This window comes from Brassica napus, chromosome C4 (assembly GCF_020379485.1).
Source record: "Brassica napus cultivar Da-Ae chromosome C4, Da-Ae, whole genome shotgun sequence".
In the NCBI taxonomy this organism is placed as follows: Eukaryota; Viridiplantae; Streptophyta; class Magnoliopsida; order Brassicales; family Brassicaceae; genus Brassica; species Brassica napus.
In genome coordinates this window covers 13,942,594-13,961,469 of record NC_063447.1, presented here as the reverse complement: position 1 = coordinate 13,961,469, position 18,876 = coordinate 13,942,594, and the positions used below count along the sequence as shown (strand labels likewise).

The 18,876-nt window shown below is 39.9% G+C and overlaps 3 protein-coding genes and 1 pseudogene across 3 annotated transcripts; 2 read left to right on the top strand and 2 right to left on the bottom strand.

Annotated features, from left to right (window-relative positions):
* Positions 1–645: 645 nt before the first annotated feature.
* LOC111210994 (putative F-box/kelch-repeat protein At4g39600) lies at positions 646–1,911 on the top strand. Its single transcript, XM_022711812.2, has one exon. It carries the CDS (start codon positions 894–896, stop codon positions 1,668–1,670), a length of 777 nt encoding a protein of 258 aa, XP_022567533.2. The 5' UTR covers positions 646–893; the 3' UTR covers positions 1,671–1,911.
* A 5,661-nt stretch (positions 1,912–7,572) lies between these two features.
* LOC106398319 lies at positions 7,573–8,196 on the bottom strand. Its single transcript, XM_013838895.1, has one exon. It carries the CDS (start codon positions 8,194–8,196, stop codon positions 7,573–7,575), a length of 624 nt encoding a protein of 207 aa, XP_013694349.1.
* A 794-nt stretch (positions 8,197–8,990) lies between these two features.
* On the top strand, positions 8,991–9,931 carry LOC106397831 (annotated as a pseudogene).
* A 170-nt stretch (positions 9,932–10,101) lies between these two features.
* LOC106397832 lies at positions 10,102–12,550 on the bottom strand. The gene is made up of 2 exons (XM_013838453.3): positions 10,510–12,550; positions 10,102–10,434 (listed from the first exon to the last, which is right to left on the bottom strand). Exon 1 carries the CDS (start codon positions 12,450–12,452, stop codon positions 10,776–10,778), a length of 1,677 nt encoding a protein of 558 aa, XP_013693907.2. The 5' UTR covers positions 12,453–12,550; the 3' UTR covers positions 10,102–10,434; positions 10,510–10,775.
* Positions 12,551–18,876: the final 6,326 nt, after the last annotated feature.

Sequence of the window (18,876 nt, the reverse complement as noted above, 5' to 3'; positions counted from 1 at the left end):
TTCTTGAGAGGCTAGTTCGCCTGGAAGTTTAATTATTTGTGAAACATTACAACTTCTTTTTGTAGCCACATGTCATCACTTGGATGATTCTTAGAATTATTAGAAAAATAGGTTGGTCCATCTAATTATATAATAAGTTTTTTATTAAACTAACCATAAATTCATTATTAATGTCATTTATTATTTCCTTAAATAAAGATTACGGAATTGCCTAATGTGGGTAAAGTATATATGACAATTAATGATTTTGAATAATAAAGATCTGATAAAAAAAATATATCTTCTATCAAATTTGTTTAATTTAAAACTATTAAAATAATTTTTTAAAAACACAATAACCATATTATAAAAATTTAGATTTTTCTCTATATTTTATATTTTGAATTTTTAAAAATGACTATAAATTACTAAAACTATTAAAAGTCTCACATTCAAATTTTGCGATCCATGGTTTAAAATTTTTGTTATGACAAAATACAAATAATTACAAAATCATATAAATAAAAGTCTAATTTAATTAATCATTAAGATTTAAAATATATATGTATATATATCATTCTAAATTAAACTATAAACCATATTGAATAAATAAATATTTTAGTTTCAAAATTTACTTTGAATAATTTTTTTTGATAAAATATGTTCCAGAACTTGATCGCCCCATTTGTTCCACCACCACCAGTTGCAAGCAAATTCGATTGGAAGGGGCACCAAGCAAGAGCTTTCACGGCAGAAGTATGTTCCTCAAGCCTGTGCAGCCATCTCGAAGACGCAGAAGAGCGATCCCATACGTGAACCACATTATCGTTGCCACCACTAGCAAGCTGCATTCCAGAACCTGACCACTTGAGTCCACAAATCTCTCCAGTGTGACCTCTGTAAGTTCCCACAACATGCGACCTGATCCTGACATCGTTGTTGACAATCTTCCCGTCCATTCCTCCGGTTGTGAGGATGGTTCTCTCTTAAACCGCACCGAGAAGTGTCTCTATGTGTGCTTACAGTTCCCTACTGAACCAAACCTTCGTTGGTTCACTCTCTGTCGGAAACCAGACAAAACCGTTAACAAGACAGAGTCATTAAGTGGTAATATTTTGGTTCCTGTGCAGATTCGCAACTCTCCTCCCATAGAATGGTCCAATCTCGTAGCTGTTGATCATAAACTCTACGCCATCAACAAAGAAGATGACGTCACCTCCTGCTCGTCTAACGTCTTCTTCCTCGACTGCCGAACGCACACGTGGGTGGTCGAAGGACTTGTTGATTCGGCGTCTGGTAGGAGTGTTTTCCTTACAAAGGACTTGGTAGAGTTTGGTAGTGCTTGTTTGATCGAGAAAATAGACTATTGTTATGGATCTACTGGAGAGTTTCTTTGGTCTAACAATAGCGCCGAGGTAGATGGTTGGAAGAAAGTTGAAGGTTTGGAAGGACTGTCTAAGCTTGCCCGTTATAGCAATGTTAATTTGGTTGATTGTGGTGGTAAGATGCTGGTGTTTTGGGATAAGTATGTGCCTGCTGGGAATAAGGAGAAGATGATTTGGTGTGCTGAGATTTCTCTGGAAATGCGCAGCAGCGGTGAACAGGTTTGGGGGAAGGTCGAGTGGTTCGATGCTGTGCTTAAAGTACCCAAGTCTTACAAATTCGTGTATTCCATTGCTGCTACCGTTTGATTAACGACTCACGATGTGTGCGTTTGTCTTGTGTGTGAATATGATGTGTGCGTTTGTCTTGTGTTTTTAGGGGACAATGGTTCCCTTATAGACATATCTATTCACTAGCTTACTTACTCTGTGTCTTTGAAAACACTTTTTGTTTGTGTTGATGTTGCATTAGTTGCTACGGTTCTCTTTACAACCATGCGAATAGTCCAAAGCCTATGAAACTTTTTATAAGAACTTTTTTTTTTTAATATTATTAACCTATTACAAGCCATGACCGTAGTCATACAGTGTTTTGTGTTTTGACAAGTGATAACAAGAAAAGGGAACATATGATGAACCAGAAACAATCAAAGATCGATCTTCGACTGACTTAAAATACTATGAAGGAGATACTTCTAGCCACGTCCACCTCGATCCACGACCTCGGTTTCCCCTTCCACGAACCGTTGACTGCAAATGCATCTCTTTAGCTTTTATGGATGTTTTAACCGGTCTCTCTCTGAGAATCCTCTTTCCTAAAGGTGTCAAATCATTCATCGGATCAATCTCTTTGTCTGAATCTGATGAGTCTTCTTCTTCCTCAAGAGTAATCAATGAGGAAAACTTGTTGGAACCAAGGTCGGCTCATCTATTCTACTACTTTCCCTCTGGACCATAGAGGTTGCATGAGCAATATGAGTGTCAATTGTTAGGAAATACGCGGTCAAATTTTGTGGAAAACCAGAATTTGCGGAATTTATGTGAGCGGGAAAACACACACAAAATTGTTAACGGAGTTCGGCCAACTTTTGCCTACGTCTCCGGACCTGCTACAGATCTTTTTATTATCACCGGGAAAATTTTTACAAGCTCTCAACTCAACCCCGATCCCAAATACAATCAAAAATTACTCATAATTTCTTACGGAAGATATTTGTGAAAAAAAAAAGAATTTTTTTTTTCTCTTTCTCTCTCACGTTTTTCTCTTCTTCTTCTCTTCTTCTTCCCTCTGTTTTTCTTGTTTGAGATGAATTTCCATTTCTCCTTCATGCATGTATTTATAGGAGGGGGATTTGTGAGTTGGTGGTGAGTTGGTGTAACAACCAAACTTACCAACCAAAAAAACCAAAAAAAGAACGTGTTCTTCACCATCACCAACTTGCATGCGTTGCTTTTTTTTTGATCAACAATCTCCCACTTGAAGACTGATTTCAATCTGTCTTCACACCTTGATCAATGTAGCAGGTCTTCTCAGCTTGTTACTCTGACAAGCCAACTGAGGTTACACACAACCTCAGCTTATCATACGGCACGACCTTCGTTAGCATGTCTGTCGGATTCTTGCTTCATGGGATCTTCTCAAGCACCAACATTTCATCTTCCAACGCTGATCTGATGAAATGATATCGACGATGTATGTGCTTCGTCCGAGCATGGTAAACTGGATTCTTTGCCAAGTCGATGGCACTCTTACTATCACAGTACAACACACTTTTCTCTTGGTAATGGCCTAGCTCCTCTAGAAAAGACTGTAGCCATATCATCTCTTTTGTTGCCTCCGTTACCGCAACATACTCAGCTTCACAGCTTGATAGAGATACAATTTTCTGCAACTTTGAAACCCAACAAATTGCAGTACCGCCAAAAGTGTAAACATACCCGGTTGTGCTCTTCGTGCTGTCAACATCACCTCCATTGTCAGCATCAACATATCCCTGCAATCCCGTCTTAGACTTCGTGAAACATAGCGATAAGCTTGGATTTCCTTTCAGGTATCTGAAAATCCACTTAACGGCTTCCCAATGTTCCTTTCCTAGATTGCTCATAAATCTGCTGACGACTCCCACTGCATGTGCAATGTCTGGCCTTGTACATATCATCGCGTACATCAGGCTGCCTATAGCAGAAGCATATGGAACTATCCATATATGTCATCTCGTCTTCCGTCTTTGGAGACTGTTCTCTGGATAACCGAAAGTGACTTGCCTGGGGAGTACTAACTGGCTTCGCGTCATCCATATTAAACCTCTTGAGGACTTTCTTCACATACTCCTCTTGTGATAACTTAAGACCTTCCTTGCTTTTACTGATTCTCATCCCTAGAATTTGTCTTGCTTCTCCAAGGTCTTTCATCGCAAACTCTTCTGAGAGTTTTGTCTTCAAGCTATTGATCTCGTGCAAGTCTGCTCCTACTATCAGCATGTCATCGACATATAGGAGCAATATCAAGTAGGACTCTCCAAGCCTCTTGAAGTAACAACAGTGGTCAGCTTCACACCTCAAGAAACCAACGCCTTTAATAAAGCTGTCGAACCGTTTATACCACTGTCTTGGAGCTTGTTTTAAGCCGTACAAACTCCTTTTTAGCTTGCAAACAAGGCTTTCCTTTCCTTTGATCTCAAAGCCTTCGGGTTGCTTCATATAAATTTCCTCATCCAAATCACCGTGAAGAAATGCCGTCTTCACATCCATCTGTTGAAGATGCAGATCTTCTTGTGCTACCAGCCCAAGAACCGTTCTGATGGTCACCATCTTGACTACAGGAGAGAAGATTTCAGTGTAGTCAACGCCTTCTTTTTGTTGGAATCCCTTCACAACAAGCCTTGCTTTATAACGCTTACTTCCATCAGGTTCTTCTTTTATTCGGTAGACCCACTTATTATGCAATGACTTTTTCTCCTTAGGCAAATATGCTAACTCCCACGTGTGATTGGATAACAACGAGTCCATCTCGTCGTTCATTGCAAGCTCCCACTTGATCGACTCATCAACTTGCATAGCTTCCTCATAACATTCAGGCTCGCCTCTGTCTGCGAGCAGAATGTAGTTGAGCGATGGAGAAAATCTTACTGGCTTTCTGATGATTCTGCTTGACCGTCGTAACTCCGTGACTGGTGTATATGGGACCACTCCAGAATCATCACTTTCTTCAGCCTCACCACTCTCGTCTTGAGAGATTTCTTCTTCTGCTGTTGCGGTATCCTGTGGCAACTCCGGTGTCAAGATATCTTCTAAGTCAACAGCTCCAGGCTCTTTCTTCTCTGAGCCTTCTCTTAGCTTATCCTTGTACAACGCTTCTTCGTTGAACACAACATTCTTGCTGCGGATGATCTTCCGATTTTCATCATCCCAAAACCGGTTACCAAACTCCGCGTTACCATAACCGATGAAGTAACACTTCTTAGACTTCGAGTCAAGTTTACTTCTTGCAGCATCATCAATATGAACATAAGCTAAGCATCCGAACACCTTTAGATAAGAAAAATTTACTTTCTTTCCGCTCCAAACTTCTTCAGGGATCTTAAATCCCAACGGTACAGACAGTCCTCTGTTTATTAAGAAGGCTGCGGTATTGATTGCATCTGCCCAAAACGTCTTTGGCAATCCACATTGCAATCTCATGCTCCTTGCACGCTCATTCAAGGTTCGGTTCATCCTTTCCGCTATTCCATTCTGTTGAGGCGTTCCAGGAATAGTCTTCTCCATCTTGATCCCATTATCAGCGCAATATCTCTTGAACTCGCCGCTGATGTACTCACCACCATTATCAGACCTTAGACACTTCAACTTGAGATTCGTCTCAATCTCAACCATGGCTTTCCAAATTTTGAAAACCGAAAACACTTCATGCTTGTTCTTCATGAAGTAAACCCACACTTTTCTTGTGGAGTCATCAATAAAGGTCACATAGTAGTATGAACCTCCCAGCGATGCAACATGAGCGGGTCCCCACACGTCAGTGTGCACCAGCTCTAACTTCTCAGATTTTGGCTCTCTTCCTCCTTTAGAGAAACTAACCCGTTTCTGTTTTCCAAGGATGCATCTTTCACACATCTGATGATCCACCGTCTTCAGATCCGGAAGAGCGCCATTTTCCACCATGAGTTTCATCCCTTTCTCACTCATGTGCCCCAACCTACAATGCCACAACTTGGTCTGTTTGGCATTCTCGACAACAGCAACAGTGTCTTGATAACTCGTCGTCATATAAAGAGTGGCTCTTTTATGACCTCTAGCCACCACCATGGAACCTTTCTTGACTCTCCAGGCTCCACCACCAAAATTAACATCGTGCCCCATATCATCAAGTTGACCTACTGAAATCATATTTCGCATCAACTTTGGCACATGTCTGACCTTGGTAATCTTCCACACACGCCCGTCTGACATTTTCAGGTTGATCTCCAATACCAACTATGTCCAAAGGTAATCCATCAGCAAGATATACCTTTCCGTAATTTCCCGCAACATAATTTTCCATGATGTTATGGTGCGGTGTGGTGTGGAACGACGCTCCTGAGTCAAGCACCCATGAATCAATTGGGCTATCGACATAGGAGATTGTTGCTTTGGTGGTATTTGCAGTTGCATCACGAGCTTCAATTTTCCTCGGGGAATCAACAGACACTACCAATGCATCATCGATTTCACGTGTCACTGCATTGGCTCCGCCTCTAGTGTTGTCTTCCTTCTTCGGTGGTGCTCGGCAATTCTTCTTAATGTGACCTGTCTTTCCACAATTCCAGCACTCTGCAGGCTGTCTGAATTTGGACTGGCCCCATCCATTCCTTGACTTCGATCTGCCATTACTCCGGTTATTTCTATCTGGGTTTCTCCCTCTGTTTTCCACGTTGAAAGCAGAGCTCGTTGATGCCTCCCCAGAGTCTATCCTTCGAACTTCCTCACCAAGGATACGATCTCTAACATCATTGAATTTGAGCTTTTGAGTACCCACAGAATTACTAACCGCTGCCCTCATCGGCTCCCAACTATTTGGCAGAGATGCCAACAAAATCAGTGCTCGCACTTCATCATCAAACTCGATTTCAACCGATGACAGTTGGTTGACAATCGTATTGAACTCGTTCACATGTGCGGCAACCAGGCCACCTTCTTCCATCTTCAAATGAAAGAGTTTCTTCATGAGAAATACCTTATTGTTTGCCGAAGGTTTCTCATACATATCAGTGAGAACTTTCATGAGCCCTTCCGTGGTCTTCTCCTTCGCAACGTTGTGAGCAACATTTTTGGACAGTGTTAACCTTATAACACCCAGAACTTGTCTGTCAAGGAGCTCCCACTCATCCTGATCCATCTTCTCAGGCTTCTTGCTCAGCGGTTGATGAAGCTTCTTTCCGTACAGATAATCTTCAATTTGCATTCTCCAAAATGCATAATCTGTACCGTCAAATTTCCCGATACTGTGCGCCGAACCATCTTCGCCTCCCATCGTTTCTGGAACCACCGTGTATTAGAACACCTCCGTCGACAAACCGATGTTACCGACAAAATTCAGTATTCACGAATTACTGTTCACGTGAATAGTAATTCCACAAAACATTTGACCGAACACCGTAACTCAGGCTCTGATACTAGTTGTTAGGAAATACGCGGTCAAATTTTGTGGAAAACCAGAATTTGCGGAATTTATGGGAGCGGGAAAACACACAAAATTGTTAACGGAGTTCGGCCAACTTTTGCCTACGTCTCCGGACCTGCTACAGATCTTTTTATTATCACCGGGAAATTTTTACAAGCTCTCAACTCAACCCCGATCCCAAATACAATCAGAAATTACTCGTAATTTCTTACGGAAGATATTTGTGAAAAAAAAAGAAATTTTTTTTTCTCTTTCTCTCTCACGTTTTTCTCTTCTTCTTCTCTTCTTCTTCTCTCTGTTTTTCTTGTTTGAGATGAATTTCCCCTTCTCCTTCATGCATGTATTTATAGGAGGGGGATTTGTGAGTTGGTGGTGAGTTGGTGTAACAACCAAACTTACCAACCAAAAAACCAAAAAAAGAACGTGTTCTTCACCATCACCAACTTGCATGCGTTGCTTTTTTTGACCAACATCAATAACTGGTAAAATCTGGGCAGACTCTAAAACTGGACTCAATGGTTTCTTTGATGTTGGTTAGTGCAGACTGAGCTGTTATGGAAACATACATTCAAGAACAGAGATTGTAGCTAGTGGTATGAGATTGTCAACTTTGGCAACAGTATTTGGATCAACCAAGTTGGATTCATTGTGTACATCCAGAAGAATGTCAGGAGATACAACAATCTCTGAAACTGGAACTAAAGTAGTGTTAGGTTGAGGAGATTCAAAGGCAGTGACAGAAGTGGTCGTAACCACATCACTAATGTCGGAGGCCATCTCAATACCCTTGGGAGCAGCAATATGGGACTCATCGACCTTTTGCAAGCAAAGCTTGACCTTATGCCCAAGCTGACCACATCTACTACATTTCGAAGACAACCAAGCATATTCTACATCAACCATGGAAATGAAACCATTTTCATCATTAGCAGCGATTTTTGAAGGAAATGCTTTGCTTAACTCTACCTCAACCAAAATCTTAGCTTCACCCATTAAAATGGGATCTAACCGGGGTTTGTGAGTTGCCATCAGAGCACATAAACCAGAAGCTATATGACTTATTCCAGGAATAGAGTAGAAGATGTCAGGAATTTTCTTCAAAGTTACCCACACCGGAACTGTTTTGATCTCCGGGATAGCTAAAGATGCTTCCGGTTTCCATGGAGCAACAAACATTTAGCAGTCATCAACATGCCAAAGCCCTCTTTGAAGAACCCAAATTCTAGTCGATTCATCGGGAATATGGAACAAGTAATTAGATTCCCTAAGCTTCATTATAGTGATTCTACATTTCCTTCCCCATAACTTATTGAAAACTGCATAGATTAAACCACCAGGCGGAGGCAAGCATCTATAGAACTGACCCAAGATATATTCTTTTTGATTCTCTAATCCTTGTAAGAGAACATGCCTTGGTATAGTTAACTTAGGAGTACCATCTTCCAGGTACTCAGGTTCTGTTGCTCGGTAAAGATTCCTAGAAGCAGGATTCATCTTTGCTGCCCATGGAAATCGAATAGCATCTTCTTTCCTGTCTAGCGAATTTTGAGCTTGTGCCACTGCTGGGAAAGATTTAGTGACTGAGGAGCCTTAAATATTTCCCCTCTCATTTGACCCTTCTGAGATTCCTGTACAGACGGCCAGAGTTCAATTTTTATAAGAACTTTATTTGTTAAATCAAGTAAAATGATCAAAAAGAGATCAATTACCGGTCCTACAATGTGATTCGGTTCAAATATACTAATAAGAATCATCATTTCAAAAAAGTATGTTGAGATTCGATATTTAATATTTATAGAAAAACAAAACTAATATATAATTTTTGGGAAATCGGCCAAAAAAAACACTGAACTTTGCGGGAATTGCCAAAAGAAACCTGGACATATGGGCTAGCCAATAAAATCCTGAACTTTTGTTGACTTTTCGGGTTTATTAAGAAACTTACGATTGACTGACCAGATAAACACCGTTAACCGAGTTAACTGATAATTAAGCGGACGTTAATTTTGGGTGTTAAAGTATACGACGTCGTTTCATCACTTTGTCTGATTAAAGACAAACGACGTCGTTTATATAGCTGTGTTATTAAAAATATGTGTTTCCTACGGCTCGAACTCGTGTACTCGGGTTTAATGGTAGGGGTTTTTGCCACTGAGCTAGTGGACTTTGCAATGGATATACGAACACAGTTTCTTTTATTCTCTTTGAATCCGAGTTAAATGAATCAAAAAGAGACGACGGTTTTCTCCTCCGATTGGTATAAACCCTAAATGGGCGAAATCATGAATCCAGTTCGCGATTCTCTTCGATCTCGTCCTTAAGAATCTCGATTCTCATCTCTCCTTCTTCGAGTATCGCATGATGAGTTCGGGTTGTGAGGATTCGTCTGTGAATACGATGGGAATTCGTGGTATCCCGGAGCAATGCGGTTGTGGTCGAAGAACTGGGATATACACATCAAAAACGAAGGTCAATCCAGGAAGAACTTTCTTTAGATGCCCAACGTTTCAAAATGTAAGTGTTTAATTTGATTGTGTTTAAGATAAGAACATAAGATTCAATGGCTAGGTAGTAAGTGAGAAATTGTTTGAATATAAAGATTGTGTTCATGATTTGTGTCTAGGATCACTTGTATAAATGGGTAGATGAAGCTGTCTACGAAGAGGTTCAAGATGCATTGCCAAAAGTTGAATGCTTTGCATCAGATGTTATGAAAATTAAAATGGAGATCGAAAGCATGAAAACCGTGGAGGAAGACTTGAAAGAAGATGTCAGGAAGGCGAGCAATGAACTTAAGAAGCTGAATGTGATCATGAAAGTGGGTTTTTCGGTGGTTTGTTTAGGCGTTGTGATATGTCTTGTGTTGATCATGTTTGACAAAGCAGATGGGTTGTCTATGAATAGCTACTAAGAGACTGTTTATGTAAGGCTATGTTTATGTAAGAATCATGGTTCATGTAAGGCTATGTTTTAAGACAATGTTTCAGTAATGTTTATGTTTTACTTCTTGATTGTTTATAGAAGGACAAATGCACCATTGAACAGACCATCAAGATAAACAACATGATGAAAACACAAAGATAATAACCAAGACTATCTTCATTGAGAGTTTCAAATTAAAACAGCAGGAAAAGAAGAAAGAAAAAGGTAGTTCTTGTTCCAAAAGCATTCAGACAGAGACACCATCATAAACAACAGACAACGAAAGCATTCAGAAAGAGACCATCATAAACAACACACAAGCATCTAAAACAACCATCTTCCCCACGATGCTGTCTGTGATGCTTCAGCTTGTGAGGATTGACCTTCTGAAGATTGAGGAACTTCCCATGGTGATGCTTGAGCTTGTGAGGATTGATTTTGTGAGGTTTGAGCTTCTGAGGATTGAGCTTGTGACTCGCCAAAGTGTAGTCCCTGCAACATATAAATGAATTGTTAGACACATTACCGAGAGCTAAAAAACAATGAGATAGAAACTAAGACCCTAACCTGATATTTCCTTGGTCTGCCTCTTGGTTTTTTAGGTGGGCTCTCAACAAAAGCCTTCCGACATGTATTCTTGTAGTGCCCTTCTTCTTTGCAATTAGAGCATGTCATTACCCTGTTCGCACGACTCAGCTTGGTAGTAGACACTGTCTCATTGGTTCCCTTCTTTCGATCATGGTTTTTAGGCCTACCAGGCTTGCCATTTCGATTAGGTGGTGGAATCACACCTAATCTATTGGTCCGAGGCCACTCTATCATCCCATTGAGTATCATGAAAGCAAAGTGTTTACCTTTTGTTTGTCAGACATTATAACAAAGCCGTTCCCATTTTCCAATCCCAAATCCAAGGCCAAACGCTTCACAAACCAATCCCAGTTTGTATCATTCTCTATCTCCACTACAGCCCAAGCAATAGGGACAATCCTATTGTCTCCATCTCTTCCAACCGCAGCCAACAACTGTCCCTTGATGTCCCATTTCAAAAAGGCTCCATCTAAGCCAATAACAGGCCTACAAGTCTTCTTCCATGCTTCCTTTTGTGCTTGGAAACACATGTAGAGTCTGTAGAACCGTTGCTTGGTTCCAACCGTGGCTCCTGGTATGGTCTCAATTTCCATGGTTGATCCAGGATTGCTCCTCAATATCTCTGCTTGGTAATCCCAGATTTTATCAAAATGCTCCTCATGGGTCTTCCTCCTTTCTTTCATCACCTTCGTCTTGGCCTTAATGCATGAGTTTTCTAAAACTTCCATCTTATACTCCCTCAATATCTCAGATTGTATCTCCTTTGCCGTGAGCTTAGGATTCAGCCTTAACCTCTCAGCAAATAGACTTGCAATTGCTGACCTCTTAAGTATCTTCGAATACCCTGTCCTCTCACACTTATGGTCATTGACGTATGTCTTTACCATCAACTTCTGTTTCCTCCTATCATACGAACAGTAGACCATCCAGGGACAAGGAGCCTCATCATCTCTCATCTCAGCGGCACATTTTGCACCCATCTTCAAGCTACTGGATCTGTAGTACTTGATGTTGTATCTGGTTTTCAGGGTATACCTCAGACAAGCATGTTTGAAGTCCTCAGCATCTGAAAATGTCTTGCCTAGCTGAAGGAGCTCCTCTGGATCAGTGTCTTCTCTGTAAGCTTGCGCAGGTCTCATCTCCTCTTCATTCTCATCATCTGATGACAGAGGATCAGGGATTTTATCATCATCCCATGCATCATCATCGCCTTCGTCTTCATCAACCTCACAGTCATCATTTTTTGCTTTATCACCAAAATAAAGACTCAAATCTGTACAACCAACTTCCTCAATGCCAGCAATACCGTTCTCATCTTCCCTACCATCATCACCTATATCCCCAAATTCCTCAATCTGGAGAAATTCTTCTCTGTCATCACCATCATCACCTAGACTCCTCTCCGAGTTTACCTTCTGCTTCTTCGATTGTCTAGGAGACACAGGCGACCCGCCAGATGAAGTTCCCCGCCTTGTCTTCTTCGCAACTGTTGATGCCAACATCTCAGTCTCTGGCCATTCTTCTCTGTCATCACCAGAAGGAGCCACATTTACCTTCTGCTTCTTCGAAACTCTAGGAGACAGAGTTGAACCACGCCTCGTGGCCTTCACCGGAGATGACGCAGGCGACCCATATGAAGTTCCCCTCCTCGTGGTCTTCTCCGGAGATGACGCAGGCGACCCATATGAAGTTCCCCGCCTAGTCTTCGACGCCTTCGACACCTCTGTAGATGCCAACATCGATATCCCTTCAACGCTTTTACGAATCCTCGATCTCTCCAGCGATGGCAAACTCACAGAAGCATCGCGTTCTCCACCCTTCTTCGACTCTTGAACCGCTTCGTCACTCCCGTAATCGAAATTCCTCATCGCTCCGAAAATCATTACCTCCTTTCCATTCCTTGTGAACTTCGTCTTTACCATCTCTACAAGAGAAATCCCCAAATCGATTTGAGAAATTAGGGTTACGTTCAAACACGGGTTTCATTTTGTTTGATTGCAATCAAACACATCTTTTGATCAATAAAATAAACATGTGTGATAACCTTCCGAAAAGTCCACTAGCTCAGTGGCAATACCCCCTTACGACCACGAGTGCACGGGTTCGAGTCCAGGCAGCAACAACAATTTTAATTAAGCAAAACGACGTCGTCTTGAGATTTTGTGTTTAACAAAACAACTGAATGAAACGACGTAGTTTCACTAAACGGCAATAATTAACGGTGAGTTAACACTGTCTTAACTGTCGGTTAACGGTGTGTTAATTTGGTTAGTCAACCGTAAGTTTGTGAATTAACTAAAAACGTCAACAAAAAATCGGGGTTTTATTGGTCAGGTTCGAGTACAGGTTTCTTTTGGCAATTCCCGCAAAGTTCAGTGTTTTTTTGGCCGATTTCTCTATAATTTTTTGTGTCAATATCCCCTTTTATAAGTTTATGTTTGAGGTCAATAAAACTTGCGAAGGTATGTGATTTTTCCGTACCGACTAAGCCCATCAATGCCATCAAAATCATGTTTCTTGCAGTGAGAATTAGATATCTATTTCACCTGGCTACACAAACAAACATATCTGAAATGATAGGTTTCGAACCAGGAGTCCTTAACATCTTTCCAATCTCACCGTACCACTCGACCATATTTGTAATGTAGATTTTACCTTTAGGTTCCGTCAGATCTGCTACGGTTTACATTCTTTTTAAAATCGGAAGTAATGAGAATTGTTGAACATTTTAGCACTAATGATATTATGATCAAGACAGTTACAATAAAACAAGAAGTACAAGCCAATACACATATGAAAAGCCAGACTGTGGGTCATAAAATTCCAAATTACCAATCTTCAAAGATAATCGCCAGCGCCAGCTACATATAGGAATCGAGTGATTATCATCGACAGACAGATTCGTAATCAATGTCTAATAATGGACTCCAAGAGAATTCGGTCCTATGAGGGTGCTTTGCAACTATGGTTCTCCACAAGATAGTTTAAATTTTATTTTGTGAAGACAAACTTTTCTATCTAAAGTAGCTATGGCTGTAAAAACTACTTTTTCTGAATAAATTTTACATATTATTCAAAAAAAAAAAAAAAAAGATTATCAACACATGTGCATGGATTCCAATTTAAATCTTGTTTTTGGGAAGTTTTACCTTTAACCATTTAATTTTAAAAGTATATATAATTTAATAATATTATTTGTGAATTAAAATTTTAAAGACAATAATAGCATTAAGTTTTACAAAAACAATTTTTCTCTTTAGAAATAAAAACTAATATCTAATTATTACTATTAATAAAAAATTACCATATTGAAATAAAAAACGATTTATCTTAACTATTTAATAAAATAACGATCCACTTTTAGTAAAACAAAACGGCCAGGATCAACGAGTTATCCTTCAATAAAATTGACATATTCAAACTACGACAGCACAGCAGTGTGTTGATATCTATATATCCTTCAGTTTTTCACTACTAAATAAGAGCCATGATTATCAGTTAAAAAAATAATAATAATAAGAGCCATGATTGTACACATTTCTGAATGATATATGAAAAAACGATTTATTGTAACCACTTAATAAAACAATGTTCCACTCTCACTAAAATATCAAAGAAGTTAATAATTGCTCAAAATGATTTAGTAAGACAGCTTTATTTAACTGTCCAAACCCTTGCAATCCTAATATATATACTAATATACACACATCCTCTCTTTATTTTACTTCACCACTCTCTAGAGCAACACTTCCATCTTAAGATTGCTCAATTTGATGTATATCTTTGGAAAGATGGCTTCAAAAATCTCAGCCTCCCTTATCATTTTCCTCACATTCAACATTCTCTTTTTCACGCTAACTACTGCTTGTGGCGGTGGCTACGGTTCTATTCCCAAACCTAAACCCAAACCCACCCCAACTCCATCCTCTTAAGAAAGTCACTACAAGAAAACACATGCTTAACGACGAAAATTAACGAGGAAAAACAATCCTCGTAAATTTGCGTCGAGTTTACGACGAATTTACGTGAAAAACTAAAGTCATCGTTATTTCCTCGTAACGTAACGACAAAACTGTTTCGTCGTAAAGTGGATGTAACTTTACGAGTATTTTACGAGGAAAAACTATTTCCTCGTAAATACGACGTAAACTTTGTGTGGTATTTACGAGGGAATAGTTTACGTGTATTTAGCGAGGAAATTTTTGAATCCACCAACTTTATAGGTGTTACACGTTTTTTTTGCCCACCTAATTAATTTTCGTCGTAAATTCATAGCAAAATTACAACTACCAGATTCGAATTTTCCTATAAATATGGATGTTTAAACATCATTTTAAACACACCAACAACAAAAAACGTGAAAAAAAAAAAATGGCTGGCTCCGGGAATATTTACGAGTTGCGGAAGTGGATGTATATGCATAGAGATGCTAACGGGAGAGTGACGAAAGAATACCTTGCGGGTCTGGAGACATTTATGCATCAAGCAGATTCAACACCGCTCGCCCAAGAAAGTGGTAAGATGTTCTGTCCTTGTCGGAAATGCAACAATTCGAAACTGGCAAACCGTGAAAATGTTTGGAAGCATTTAATAAATAGAGGTTTCACGGCAAATTACTATATCTGGTTTCAACATGGAGAAGGTTTTAATTATGATCAGAATGAAGCTAGTAGTAGTAATAGCAATTTTCAGGAAAAAGAACCGGTTGATCATCATTTGCATAATGAACATAGTTACCAGCAAGAGGAGATGGTAGATTATGATAGGGTTCATGATATGGTAGCTGATGCATTCGTAGCTCATGATGGAGATGAAGAACCTAATATAGATGCAAAAAAGTTTTACGAAATGTTAAACGCGGCGAATCAACCACTTTACAGTGGTTGTAGAGAAGGTCTCTCTAAATTGTCGTTAGCTGCTAGAATGATGAATATTAAAACTGATCACAATCTACCTGAAAGTTGCATGAACGAATGGGCGGACTTGTTTAAAGAGTATTTGCCGGAAGACAATGTGTCTGCTGATTCTTATTATGAGATTCAGAAACTGGTTTATAGTCTTGGGTTGCCTTCTGAGATGATAGATGTTTGCATCGACAACTGCATGATCTATTGGGGAGATGATGAGAAGCTAGAAGAATGTCGATTCTGCAAGAAGCCACGATTCAAGCCGCAAGGACGGGGACGTAATAGGGTACCATACCAAAGGATGTGGTACCTACCAATTACAGACAGATTGAAAAGATTGTATCAATCAGAGCAGACTGCTGGAAAGATGAGATGGCATGCCGAGCATACTCAGACGGATGGTGAGATGACTCATCCATCAGATGCAAGAGCCTGGAAACATTTCAACAAAGTACATCCAGATTTCGCTAGCAATATCCGGAATGTGTATCTCGGATTATGCACAGATGGATTTAGTCCGTTCGGAATGTCAGGGAGACAATATTCATTGTGGCCAGTCTTTCTTACTCCATACAACCTGCCACCGGAGATGTGCATGCAACGGGAGTTACTATTCTTGACCATATTAATACCTGGTCCGAACCATCCAAAAAGGTCCCTGGATGTTTTCCTACAACCACTGATAAAAGAGTTGAAGGATTTGTGGTCAACAGGGGTGAGGACGTATGACTGTTCAACGAAGACGAATTTTACGATGCGAGCGATGCTTTTGTGGACCATAAGTGATTTCCCTGCCTATGGGATGTTGTCTGGATGGACTACACATGGGAGATTAGCTTGTCCATATTGTAATGGAACGACAGATGCGTTTCAACTGAAGAATGGTAGGAAGACAAGTTGGTTTGATTGTCACCGTCGATTTCTTCCCATTGGCCATCCTTACCGAAGAAACAAGAATTTGTTTAGGCACAAAAGGGTTGTGAGAGACACTCCTCCTCCATATCTAACTGGAGAACAAATTGAAGCGCAAATCGACTACTACGGAGCTAACGAAACAGTTCGTTGGGGTGGTAATTGGCATGTCCCTCGTAATATGCCAGATTCTTACGGTGTTCATCACAACTGGCACAAGAAGAGTATATTTTGGGAGTTGCCATATTGGAAGGATCTTCTTCTGCGCCACAACCTCGATGTGATGCATATAGAGAAGAATTTCTTTGAGAACATCATGAATACAATATTGAATGTCCCAGGGAAGACAAAAGACAACATAAAATCGAGGTTGGACTTGCCGGATATTTGCTCAAGAAGCGAGTTACATATTAAAAGCAATGGACAAGTTCCCGTTCCGATATTCAGATTATCTTCAGAAAAAAAGTCGGTGTTGTTCAACTGGGTGGCATCAGAAGTGAAGTTCCCCGATGGGTATGTTTCGAATCTCTCTAGATGTGTTGAAAAGGGTCAAAAGTTCTCCGGGATGAAGAGTCATGATTGTCATGTATTTATGCAACGACTACTGCCCTTTGCATTTGCGGAGCTACTTCCAACAAACGTACATGAAGCACTTGCAGGTACGTAGTGTATTATATCACAATAATTTACAAAATAATATATGACTAACAATGTGTTTAATTTTTTTTGAATATAAAAGGCATTGGAGCATTTTTCAGGGATCTGAGCACACGCACTCTTAAAGAAGAAGTTGTGGAACAGCTTCAGGAGAACATTCCCATCTTATTGTGCAACTTGGAGAAGATATTTCCTCCCGGATTTTTTGACGTCATGGAGCATCTAGCTGTCCACCTCCCATATGAGGCATTGCTTCGTGGACCTGTACATTACGGATGGATGTATCAGTATGAGCGAGCCATGAAATATTTGAAGGGAAAAGCAAAGAACCTCGCCAAAGTTGAAGGTTCTATAATTGCTGGAAGTTTGACGGAAGAAGTTTCTCACTTCACATCGTACTACTTTGCGTCAAAAGTACGTACACGGAGAAGAGCTCCAAGAAGATATGATGATGGTGGTGTTGCGCCAACATATGCAGTTGCTGGTGTTCCAGACATCTTTAGCCAGATTGGGCGACTCGGTGGGAAGTGTAAAGAGGTTTGGTGGTCGAGTGAAGAAGACGCTCATAGTGCACACACCTATATTCTACTCAATTGCGAAGATCCATTGATGCGTTATTTTGAAAGGTAACATATATTGACACTTCGAAACACAAATAAGTATAATTAATTGTATAATTGCGAGAGATTCATTCCTATAAAATGTGATTTTACAGCCTATTTGTTTCTCAAGTCGAAGAAACATTTCCTGGTATATCCACAAGTGACGTAGACAAAAGGAAAGATCAACACTTCATTAAGTGGTTGCGGAATCAGGTACTAACTAAAACTTTTTTTTCATACATTATCTGTATTTCATTAACATTCTCTTTATTTTTGCAGGTTGATTATGACGACGACGATGCAGATTATCCTAAGTGGTTACACGAAGTAATTCAATCTCCACTTGTAAAGGTCACCACATCACAGATGTATTTCACACGAGGCTATACTTTTCATACATATGACTATGGTAGACAGCGGACGACCAGTAACTATGGAATATGTGTGAAAGGGGAAACAGATTTCTACGGGATCTTGACGAAGATTATTGAAGTCGAATTTCCAGGGATACTGAAGCTGAAATGCGTCCTCTTCAAATGTGAATGGTTCGACCCCGTCGTCAACAGAGGTGTTCGGTCTAACAAATTCGGTGTAGTTGATGTCAACGGTGGACGAAGGTACAACAAATTCGAGCCTTTCATCTTAGCTTCACAAGCAGACCAAGTTAGCTTCCTTCCATACCCTCGGATGAGAGATTCAGGTATAAATTGGTTAGCAGTGATCAAAGTTATACCTCGAGGACGAATCATCAGTGGAGAAGAACCACCATTGCAAGAAGAACAGATAAATGAAGTCGAGGAACCTGAACAAAAAATTGATGACATCCTTCTCATTGATCCGCATAATCACGAGTACGAAGATCTTACCGATGATGCCACAGACGAAGCTGTTGAAGACGAGTTTAATGAAAATGATGATGTTTCTAGTGATGACGAGAATGTTAATGTATCCGATTGATGTATTTGTTTTATGAATAAGATGAGGGAGTTTGTTTTATGAATAAGATAATGTGGGGTTTGTTTTATGAATAAGGTAATGCTGGGAGTTTGTTTTATGAATAAGCAAATGTGGGATATTATGGTTTGGAATGGAAATAAAGATGGAGTTTGGAATATATGAAGTAGAAAATAAGGAATATGGGGTTTCGGGTATTTGGTTTCGGGTTTTGTGTTTTGGGTTTCGGGTTTGGGCTTTCGGGTTTCGGGGTTTGGGGTTCTAGGGATATATGAAGTAGAAAATTAAAGATGGGGGTTTGGAATATATGAAGT